The following is a 12,482-nucleotide window of genomic DNA, read 5'->3' as shown; positions in this document are numbered from 1 at the left end:
TATTTCCATGTTAAGATTTGCTCAAGGTTCCGATGTAGTACTTATTTCTACAATAATCCCATGAAGCTGGATTCTCAGTCTCTATACATTGAGAGGGAATACCTAGCCAAAAACCACTCAGTATATTTCTATGACTAAGGATGGATTTAAATCTAGGTCTCCCCAGTTGTAGCCTAATGCATTGACCATTTACACCATATTGCCTCCCCAATCTTCTATTTCAGTGCTGCCCAACATTTTTGGCACTATGGAAGAACATTTTTCCATGGACTGGGGGGGAGGGGGAGAGGATTTTTGGCTTCACTTGCTTGCCTGCCATTCACCTCCAGCTGTGTGACCCGGTCCCTAACAGGTCATAAACTGATTCCAATCCATACTCCAGGGGTTGTATTCTATATGAATACAGAAGTACATAAATTCTTCAACTGTTTAACATTCTGCAATACTTCCTCATATATTTGTATTTATTCTAGCATTATATTGACAATTACAAGGTAACATAAATATACTAAACAGTTTAAAAATCCACGTCTGTTATGCTTTATATAATAAATGTTCCTAAATTAATTTATGACCTTAAGTTAAACAAGGTATTTTCTGTGGACCTTGGTGCCGGAAATCTTGCCTGTGTAGTATGTGTTGCATAATATATATATCCATATATACACTAAAAATAATCTGCACTATATTGTATCAGTATAGAGAAAAAAAGTCAAGAGTTGTATAAGGCAGCTTCAACTCTTCTGGAAATCATATATATCTTTTCATTTATTTCATCTGCTTTCTAAGTATGCTGGGTAGCTGAGGGGGGAGTGGGAGAGAGCTGTTTATTTTGAACTCACATGAAAATATATTGAATAGAGATGATCCACAATAAAGGAAGCACTTCCCAAAAACTCACTGAAAGATAAAACATTTGTTTTAGGAAAGTAGCACCTTTTTTCCTCTTTGAATTGTTATTATCTTAATGCCATTGCTTCTTTAATTATGTAATTTCTGTTTCAGTTTGCTAATACTGTAATTACAAACTACTCCTTTTCCAGAGAAATTGGATTTAATATCACATATTTCTGAATAAAACCAAAATTTCACAGTCTATTCCTTGACTGCAATATTTTTGCAATCACAATTGAACTGCTCCTGCATTCCATGTTCAAATCTGAACATCATTAATTCCTGGTTTGTAGAAAGATTCCCTCATTAAAATTCAAATGTATGGATGCGTACACAAACACACTTACTTAGGTACATCACAAATAAAAATATTTAGATTTTAACAATATATTTCAGAAAGATTACTATTAAAATTATTTAATCCAGAGAATGGTAGATGCAGAGAAAGTAGATCACTTCTATGGATAGATATCTGATATCTTGCAGCAGCTCTGAAAATTTATAATCTCAAGGTGTTTAACTACTTGAACAAAATATCTTCCCCTTCAAATTTCTGAAATAAAAAAGTACAGATGACACAGATAACCAAATTGGTTTTTCACATGGAAGGATAATTCAGCATTCCAGGTTGACCTCTAGACTCATAATACTTTAATATTGTCTTTTACACTAATTTTAGCTAGTGAATTTCAGGGTTACTAAAAAACAAAGGCGATCCACATGAAAATGAAGTCTGGGCCTAATGAAGTCTCCAGATCCATTAGCACTTGCCTCCCAATCATCTGTACTGATACACTAAAAAAGTAGGATTAAGATTTTGAATTCCTATGTTTGCTATGCTCCGCTTTCAGGAAGAATACCCAGAGAACAATTCACTGCTGTTAAGTTTTAGCTCCTTAAGAGGTTGTTGCAAAACAGTTAGCATCCCATATCTTCATGAAAGAACATAAAGCTGAATTAGCATAATTTCCAACCTAGCACAAGAGCGAGTCCATAGAGGCCAACGGGATAGGAAAGAATAAGAGGACAAGAGATAGTAAGCTGAACTGAGTGGCACTGTATAAATCAAGAGGCCTACCTTTTTTAAAAAACAAAAACCACCAGGCTGTAGAAACCAGAAGGCAGCCAGTTCCCCAAAACCATTCTTCACCTTCCTAAATTCCTTTGCTGGGCCCAGATTAGATCCACCTCATGGTAATGTGGAAATTTCCAATCAAACCTCCCTCCCAGGACATTATGATCACAATTAGCCATTACTAGATAATGCTAAGATACACTTCCTTTGGCCTCCTCACAAACCTCAGGCCTACCCTCACATGACCAGGCAACCTGTTACTCCTCCTCACCTCCAGCATCCATCTTGCCAGCCTGGAATGTGGCTTCTCGGCACTTGCCTACGGCTCCCCAGAAGGGTCAATCCACGCTAACTGCTTGCTGGGACTGTTAAGAAGCAACTTCAGGAGCAAGAAGGGAAACACACACACTCACACCCACACCCACACCCACACAGGGAGGGAGGGAAAAAAGAGAGGGAGGGAGGGAGGGAGAGAAAAAAGAGAGGGAGGGAGGGAGAGAAAAAAGGGACCGTTTCCTCCTGAGACCATATTTGTTTGCTTTATCACATACTTCTAAGAAATCTAAGCTAAAAAACACAGACTTCTAGTTCTCTCTCATCTCTGTAGATTTAGAAAGGTGTGACCCAAATGGGCAACTCATCATACATGCCTACATTTACATTCTTTTAACAGATTTTTTCCGTTTGGATGAGAAAACGGGATGGATTTCTTCATAATTAGTGGCACCTGTAATTGCCTAGCATTTACACAATGGTATTTAATTTGGCCAGCTAAAGCTAGGGTTTCCAACCCCTGGTCCGTGGACTGGCACTGGGTCACAGCATGCCAGAAACCGGGCCATGTAAACAAGCTAAGTCTCATCTGCAGGATGCAAGCAGCATGCGAAATCACGCCCCCTCTGGTCCGCGGAAAAACTTCTCTTCAGAACCAGTCCCTAGTGCCCAAAAGGTTGGGAGCCACTGACATAAAAGACCATTATAGCAATGTTTTTCAGTAGTGTCAGGCATTTCAACTGCCAAGAGAACAAATCCGCTGACTTAGGGAAACCTGATTCAAATTTTCATGAAGATATATAAGCTAGATATAAGTCACATAATTATTGTAAAGATTCATGGCAGCTATAGTGGAAGGACCATGCACTAGGTCTTTAGTGCTTGAAGAAAAGGAGAAAGAGATGGCTTTAGTTAGCTTTGATAAGCATTGGTTACCCAAATCAACTCTCAAATGTATTTGGATTCATTGCCAGTTTTTACCTCAGCCCAAATGTTTTTCACCTCTGATTTCAAAACCCTAAACTTGTCTCATGGTTTTTGAAAATGTATTACTTTCAGCATGTGAACTCACACTTCTGAGTTTGCTTAAAGGAGTCATGTTAATGGTTTCATTGTTTATTGTGAAGTTGCGACTTCTTTGGGACAAAATTTGGAAGTTCTCTAATGAACTCTCAAGTTATTTGTTTAGAATCTTCATTCTTACATGTTTGAATTGGCATTGGAATACCCAAAGGTTGCATTCTCTTTATTCTTAGTATTCTGATTTTGCATTTTGTCAATATATACATTCCTTTTAAAGCCAAACAAACCATAAACCTGAATATTGTCTCAATGATGCTGCTAACAGCAGCATTCATTTTCATCTTGAATACAATGATCCCATTATAAAGCTGATATTTCATGCTTTAATCAGCATGTTAGCTGAATTTGATAAATAAAACAAATTCATTCACGCCCTCATCACCTCAAGACTCGACTACTGTAATGCGCTCTACATGGGGCTGCCCCTGAAAAGCAGCTGCGCGAGTGATACTGGGTATACCAAGATACACCCACGTTACACCTATACTCCATGAGCTGCAGTGGCTTCCTATTGGTCTCTGAACGCAATACATGGATTAGGACCTCGATACCTGCGAGACCGCCTGCTGCCGCATACCTCCAAACGGCCAATAAGATCGCACAGGGTGGGCCTTCTTCAGGTACGTCAGCCAGGCAATGTCGGCTGGCGGCTCCCTGGAGGAGGGCCTTCTCTGTAGCCGCTCTGACCCTATGGAACGAACGTCCCCCTGAGATCCGGACCCTTCCCACTCTCATGGCCTTCCGAAAGGCTATTAAAACCTGGCTATTCCGGCAGGCCTGGGGGTTGACCTCATGACTGAGGTCCGGCCCCGACCAGAGTGGGTGATGATGTAGTTTTAATCTATTCTCTCTGTTCTTTTTTAATCTCTTTATATTTTTTAAGATTTGTTTTCTGTAAGCCACCTGAAGTCCTCCGGGATTGGGAGGCCTATAAATCTATTAAATCAAATCAAATCAAATCAAATCACCAGCTGTGAGTGTTTTTTGTATTTGACACTTTCTCCACAAAGTGGCATATACTTTATTGTCCACCATTTTATTTGTGCAATCATCATGTGAAATGAGTATTGAGATTACAAACTGTCCTAACATGGGAGGTGAACTCCACAGCTCTGAAGTCCTATTGTAACACTAATAATACTGGCTCTAGTTTCCTCATATTTTAAGGAAATATTCCTTATCCCACATAAAAGACCATAAGTGGCTAACAGAAGACTATTTCTGTGTTTTCTTCTGGCAAAAATTTCTATCAACTTTCCACAAATATACAACTATTTAATCATCCTTTTATAAATGAAGGTAGCATTTGATCTAATCCACATGTGATCAGAACATTTCCCTCTCCTTTTAATACAGGGCCATTTTAATCCTGCATGTCTAAAAGTTTGAAAAAGATGGGCACTCAATACATTTCATTGAGATACTTCCTATCATAATTTAATAATTATGGTGAAAGGAATTAAGGCCATATCTGAGTCTATGCAAAGCAACATTTGTCACACAGAGAGACACTCTGCAAGTAGCAGCCTGCTCTTGAGCTGCCTGTTTTGGAAAATAAGGAAAAAGTGATGCTAAACCTATTGGTGAAAAGACTAAATTGTATTCATAAATGTTTGATTCCAAAATGTTAGTTACCAGGAAATACATAAAATTAATCTCATTATTGTCTTAATTCTATACCACGGTTAATGAAATTATGCTGTATATCTCTCTGTTCAAAAAAATGTGTGGTTTCTATTTTAGTGTTACATTTATTTGAAATAAAGTTTAACACTTTCAAATTTACTTTTAATAGCATATTGAAATTGCTGAGAATATTGCAATGATTTAATATTAAATGAGCATCTTCCCTATTCAGGTTTTTCTTCTTTTTGGGTAAATATAGGAGTAGTATCTTGAATTTTCTATTATATATAATGTCTTAAAATTTTACATTTTAGCAATATTTGGAGAGCAAGAACTTTTCACAATTAAGCACTTCACAATAGGAATGTGAAAATGTTGATGTAAGCTACTTTGACAACATCTACATACCTTTGGAAAGTGAAATCTAAGTATTATTTGAGAAGAGGAACATGGAACTTCTAGTAAAAGCACCCAGCTTAGTCAACTAGTAATAAGACAGGAGGGAGAATCGAAAAGAGAATTTTCTCTTTATACTACAAAAGGTCTGGCAGAAAGGAGAAAAATATGAATATGGTTTCAATCTTTTCCTATCAATTTGCACCTAGCATAACCAGTAATAGACTGAAAGGAGGCCTCTGAAAAAGAGAAATGAGCACTATTTTATTTTCACAGAATCATCCTGGATGATGTAGAATGAAACATTGGGCTTTCCTAAAACTTTCAAATATTTTCCTTACCAAGAATTTGAACCTGGATCTCCACTGTGTCACAGGTAAATAGTATCATAGCTAGTTAGTATCAAATAAAAAGCTGGGTTGATGAAAAACAGAAGGCAGTGTTTGCTCTGTCCTGCAATCTTCTTTCTGGTACATATGAACCTATTCAGGAAACAGTTAAAAATATGTGGCATATTTGCAGCATAGCACAAAATAACATTGTGAGGAAAAACAGAAAGAGAATGTTAGAAAGAGATGCACTTACTTTCTTTAAGATATTAGTGCCTCTACTGCCCAGGCTCACTATGCTACGAGAGCACTAAGATCCATCAAATAGACTGAACATAAAGACTAATAACCCAAGAATATAAAGACTAGCAACCCATCCTTTAAATTTAAAATCAAATTTTCACCCTGCAGATTGTAAAGTCATGTTTAAAATCTGATCTCAGAAGCTTGGAGAATAAAGTCTGCTGAAGCTATAAAAAGTATATAGTAAATTTTACTGCACTACCAACAGACTTATGAAAACTACATAAAATGAATGGCAATTAAATTTGCATAATTTGTAAGCACTGTGAAATATGATTACATGCAACAAATATAGATTATCTTTCAGTAATACTGGGTATGGGAAGAATTTACAATATGCATAAATCAATCACAAACAATTCTTTCAAGCTGCATTTATTATTTACTTAGGGCATATGTGATTATTAAGATAATCACATATGCCCTAAAGTTTAAATGGTGCCAAACCTTAAGGAATCCTTCCCTAAGGAATATTTGATTGCAACACTCTTGGTCTTCAGATGGCAAATTAAAAGCTCTCTTGGGTACATCACTAATGGTTAGATGATATAACTGCTAGGAAATGTGAATGTGAACTATAGTTTAATATTTATTACCTGTTCATTTAATTCAATAATATTGATATTTATTTTTAACACAATGTAGTAGGATTTAACTTCCTAAATCTATTCTACATTGAACTGCAACTCCCATGAGTCCTTGAGCGCATAACCAAAATTCATGCCAACTGGGAACAATCACAGTTGACTTCTAGTGAATTTGACAGATAACAGTGACTTGACATGCTAGCAATTTCATTTAAAAAGCTACTATCAACTCAATCATAAAATGCATATTTTTCTGACCAATATATTTTGTTGAAGAGATTCTCTGTGGTTGCTGTTTTACATTAGCAGGGAAAACTGCAGACATCTGGATGTTCCATTTAATTATAATAGTACTGAAACAATTTAAGCCCTGAAAAGCTTCAGGCACATCATCTATATTTAGCTGTTTAAAAGGCAAAAGATTATCAGTACAGATCCTCCCTGGATCAGATAGCACATCTGTAAGGAAGTTCTATGCAACAACGAAGAGTCTAATTCTTTTTTCTTTACTCAAATTTACTGAGAGCAGAATTGGATGTACTGAGTCAATGAAGGAGCCTACTTTGTACTGCTGCAAATTAAATCTAAATCCAGACTGATCAAGTATATAAGTATTTTCCTGCCTAGTTAATTCTTCCTACTTTGATTTTTAATTTTATACAAATAATGCTAAATTTTACATGCAATTAATAAACTATATTTTGTTTAGTTATACCTTGCCTTTTTTACTGCCCACATATCAGTTTGAAAGCATGCAAATGTGAATAAATAGCTACCACTTTGGTGGGAAGGTAACAGCATCAGGGAACTTCGGCTTATACTCATACTGGCCACATGACCATGGAAATGTCTTTGGATGAAGTTGGCTCTTTTGGCTAAGAAACAAGAGATGAGAACTGTCCCCTAGAATCAGACACAATTGGACAGGAGAAAACTTTACCTTTATCTTGCCTTTATTTTTCCAAATAACTCAAGGCAGTTAAAGTACCTATTGCTACTTCATCCTATTTTCCCCATTTGTACAACTAGCTATAAAAAACATACTCTTCTAATCCAATTTTTTTCATCTGATCCACTGAATAGAGTTCTATAGCATAGCAACATATAGAACAGTGAGAGCAACCTAACTATATAAAGTTCCCAAGTGTGATTTGCTGTTTCTGGAGTCCAGTTTAACCACACTTAATGATTATAGTGCGGTTGCTTGCAATTTAAAACAGCAAACACGCAAAACAATACATGCTCTAAGCTACAGCTAACATATTAATATAATAACCTCTTTAAACTATCCCTGAATAAGTCCAAGAAAATAAACAAAGGTGGTTTCACATGTGCATGACATTTCTTCTGCCTTGTATATAATCATTCCCCTATATTGGGCATTAACAATATTGCTTGGCATGTAATGTAGCTCCAAGCAAGCCAAAAGTTGTCGAATTATCATGAAGAAGTTTTGTAGCACTCATATTTTGCAAACTTCGTGTAATAACTTCCAAAGGAGGTTATGTTAAAAATGTACAGATCTGAATGCATAGATCAGGAAATGGTTATTACAATATGAAAACTAGAGGACATGTATTTTGTGTACACATAAACACACACACACACACACATATTCACACATACATACTAAATTAAAATACAATTAATCTAACAGGCATATAGGATTCAGTTACAATAACCCAAATATATTTTAAATTAAAATGCCTACTTCATTTCCCTAATTAAAAAATTCTGCAACTGAGCACTGCAGTCACAATGGGAAAAATGTGATGTGCTTTTTTCTTAAATACACAAAATAGTCGATCTATCCATATTCTATAATTCTACACATAAAATACTTTGTAAATCATTTTCGTATTAAAACATTTGAATCTAACATATTCAAATTCAGAACTGAGATATATATATATATACTTTGCAAATTTAACTATAACTAAACATATCATTAAACTGTACAATTTATTTCTAATAGATTTGTTATTTTGCTCTGGCAACTTTGCTTGAGGTTAATAAGGGAAATATGAATCAGGATATTGATGTTTAGAAACTTTTAAAAAGAATTGAACTTGGTTTATGTCAGCTGAGTAGGGTAAAAACAAAATATTGTGCACATTCTGATTCCATAGTAATAAATAGGACAATTTTCTTAAAACAAGGATAGCACATGATATACTGGATTTGTGACCTATTATGTAGCTGCTCCTTGAACAAGGTTTGCTTCAGCCTCCGCACCATTAGGTAAATTGAGTAAGTTAGAAAGTTTATTCCTAGACAAAGCCAGATATCTGAACCCCACCCATAATTCTGGGAAGAATTCTGAGATGATATACTCAAGCAAACACTCAGTCAACACCTGTTTAGAAGTAGCAAGCAATAGGCAGGGCTAGTACTGCACTGCATAAAGAGATGTTCTTTAGTACTAGATTATAAGCTCATTCACAAAGGTTCTGATCATCTTCTAATGTGAGGAGTGATGGACTCTTCTATCATACATTCAAATTCATAGTTCCGATCAGTGGTGGTTGCAGACGGTACACCCTGGTATGGGCATACCGGAGACTGCCCGGAGCGTCAGATACCATTCCAGTACTCCGGAGGGCCCACCCACCCGCACTCCTTACCGGTCTTCTAAGTCTTTGACGCTTCTGCGCATGAGGCGTACAGCGCCTGCGTGATGCCTCGCTGAGCAGCTGGAGCATCGCACAGGCTCGCAGATCTGGTAAGATGCATGTGTGTGCTGCGAGCATATGCTGTGCAAGTCCATGTGGACGGCGGGCCCGTTCCAACCGTACTGGTTGGAACGGGATCCGGAACCCACCACTGGTTCCGACTGATCTTCTAGAGCAGAGATGGGGAACCATGGCCCTTTTACGACTTGTGGACTTCAGCTCCCAGAATTCCTGAGCCAGCTGGCTCAGGAATTCTGGGAGTTGAAGTCCACAAGTCATAAAGGGGTCATCGTTCCCCACCTCTGTTCTAGAGCAGAGTTCTCTAACCTTTCTGGATTTGCAGACCAGTGAGGGGGAAAAGGGATGGTTCCACATGAGTGGCTAACAAGTGTGCTTGTGTGCACAGCTCCATTTGCCCACTGCTTCCACAACCTGGTTCCAAATGGCTCATGGCCCAGTAGTGGGCTACAGCCTGAGGGTTGGGGACCTTTGTTGTAGAGTACATAGACTTATGCAAAATTGCTTGTTATTCTTTCTCTTGTTCTTTCCAGATACTTTAAATCAGGAATGTCCAACCTACAGCCCATGAGCTGTATGCAGTCCAGGACAGTTGGCATTACAGTCCCACAAGATGATATAAAAAATGAAGTTTGTTATTTATATGAAGTATATATTTCATATGCAACCAAATCCTCTTCACTCAATGCAGAGCAGGTAAGCTAAAAGGTTAAGACAATCATGCTTTAAATTAAACCTACTTTTAAGGATATCAATTTAGTAATTGTACAGAGAAGTGCCAGCTGTATTTATATTAAAGACATTTTATTATTACTCTAGTAAGCTTCCAGATGAACAGTTCTTGGTGCTAACAGTCAAAAGGTATTCATCTGTTCATGCAGCATAGCAAGACACACTATGATGTATTAGGTTTGGGTTCAATGTGTTGTGTGAAGCAGCCAAGGTGATTTGTAAACTATACCTGATTATTTAAAATACTGTGAGAACATTAGCAGTGAGAATGCAAACAACTGTGGCTTATTCATATAATACAACTATGATTTAGCTGTTCTATCTTTCCTCCTTAAACGACATTTTCCAGTCAGAAAGGAGACAGGAAAACTGACAGAAAAAAAATAAGATGAAAAGTAAAAAAAAAAGATTTTTAAACCTCTGTAAAATTCCATGATTGAAGAGATAATTATGCAATATAGGTTTCACCTGGAACATCCTGATAAAAATAAAAAGGCAAATTTGCATGCATGAAGAGCACGCATACCACTAGTTTCTTAAAATACAGATAAAAGAAGTCAGTCAAAAGGAAAAGGGGGACAGAACAATTTTTTTAAAAAGTCTTTGAGGTCTGGTCATCATCCAGTGAATATACATACTCTTGGCTAAAAGATTCTGTCTTCTGCTTCCAGTATAAAACTATGCCGAACTCTCTGCCTTCCATCTAGATATGCTACAAACATTGCTTGTTGTTGTTAATACTTCCATCTGAGGGCTATTTTCCTGCCTGCCTGCTCAATTTGCAAGTCCAGTTCTGCATCTTCCTTTAGGGGTGGGAGGAATACTTCCGTCTTTCTTTCCTGAATTAAGTAGCCTTCATTTGCGTTTTAACAGAGCCAGCTGTCTACAAACAGGAACCTCTCATACCTGCCTAGAAGCAACAGCAAAAAGTGTTAGCAAGAAGTATGCAGTGTATAATCCTGATCAGAAAAACTGAACTAAGCAGCCTGAATAAAACATTAGACACAAATGTTTCTATACACATTTCACTTAGGGCAAGCTAATTAACAAAGGATAGCAAAAAAAAAAAAAAAAAAGCCGTTAAGAGTTTTAGGACCAAAGGAAACGGGCATCAGATTTCGGGAACGCATGATAAATAAATAAATCGCATAGACTGGCTGTCCTTTCCAACAGAGCCAGACAAAGCATCCCGGGGAAGAGAAGGGTTTGCTTTGCGCCTAGAAGCTCAAGAGCGGCTCCATGTGGGAAAGCTGTTCTAGCTGAATCCCAAAGGAACTGAAAGGACCGGGAAGCCTAAAAACACAGAAGCCGGGCCGGGTAATTCCGGGAGGCCACGAATTAGATGCGAAGGAAGCGGCCAAATACCCTTGGAAGGGCTTCGGCAAAGGCCCTAAAGGGGTTCCGGTGGCAACTTGGGCTCTTCCCTCCTCGTCTGTTCTCCCCGCAGCTGCCAGCCTGGGAGACCCCACCGTCACTCCCTACTTATCCGCACCCCCATAGTCTTCTCCGAGCCCGATTTCCCCAGAGAGAGAGGTCCGCTGTATCGGGAGCCCGCATCCCGCTTAGCAGACACTGCCGGACACGGACTCGTCCCCGACAGCCCTGGGGCCCGGCTTCCCCGGTGGCTCCTACCTCGCCCCAAACCGGCTTGCAGTAATCGCTATTCCGCCACCCCCCACCCCCCCCAACATACACACACTCACCACTCTCAATCTCGCCGCCTTTCTTGGCCGTGGCCGCGTTGCCCATGGCCAGGCGGGGCCGGGCTTGGGCTGGGCCCACGGGGAGGGGGCGTTCTCCCCGCACAGACGGTCCAGGCTGCAGGAGGCTCCGGCTGGGCCCAGCCAGGCCCAATCCCCCCCTCCCCGGCAGACCCGGTGTTGCCTCCGCCCCCTCTCCCTCCTGGCAGCGGCAGCTGCGCAGGCACCGCCCCCACCTCGCATGCTATTGGCTACCTCACCTTCGCTCACTGGTCTCGTCGGCATGGCCCGAGCTGTTATTGGCCCTCAGATCGTGACCGGTTCCTCATATACGGTCGCCTCCTTCCTGCGCAAACGTGCCGGGTTGAAGCGCTTGCGTTTCTACGATTGGCTAAGTGACGGTGTAGAGAGCCGCCCATTCCCTAGAGAGCCGCTCGTTGGCTGGGCCGGGAAGAGATGAGGATCTCAGCTGAGCGCTCAGGCTCTCTAGATTCTCCGTGTTCCAAAGTATAAAGGGTGGAGCTCGAAGGGGTGGGGTGGGGTGGGGGGGTTGGAATGTATTTTAAGAAGGCGCAGGAAGGGGGCGGAGCGTCCGCGCTCTAGATTCGGGACGAGTTCGGAAAGGAATATTGAGCAGAAATAAATGCAGAGATCCATTGTACTGCAGGGAAAAGGGATTCACAGGGTGTTTTTGTTTGCTTGTTTGCTGCAAGCTCTTCTCGTGTCCTCAGTTGACCAGTGCAGTATGGTCATTTTTCAAATGGTCAAAGCGATTGGCGTCCGGAGTAAATTGA

General features: G+C 39.5%; 1 protein-coding gene across 1 annotated transcript in view; it reads right to left on the bottom strand.

Annotated features, from left to right (window-relative positions):
- The window catches only part of PRKACA (protein kinase cAMP-activated catalytic subunit alpha), a 73,822-nt gene extending 61,934 nt beyond the window's left edge, over positions 1–11,888 (bottom strand). Inside the window, exon 1 of the mRNA XM_032210217.1 lies at positions 11,692–11,888. Coding sequence (XP_032066108.1) covers positions 11,692–11,737 — 46 coding nt within the window. The 5' untranslated portion in view covers positions 11,738–11,888. The remainder of the gene's footprint in view (positions 1–11,691) is intronic.
- Positions 11,889–12,482: the final 594 nt, after the last annotated feature.

The sequence above is a fragment of the Thamnophis elegans genome, chromosome 2 (genome assembly GCF_009769535.1).
Source record: "Thamnophis elegans isolate rThaEle1 chromosome 2, rThaEle1.pri, whole genome shotgun sequence".
Classification (NCBI taxonomy): Eukaryota; Metazoa; Chordata; class Lepidosauria; order Squamata; family Colubridae; genus Thamnophis; species Thamnophis elegans.
The sequence above is the reverse complement of the archived record's forward strand: the minus strand, read 5'-3'. Positions and strand labels throughout refer to the sequence as shown.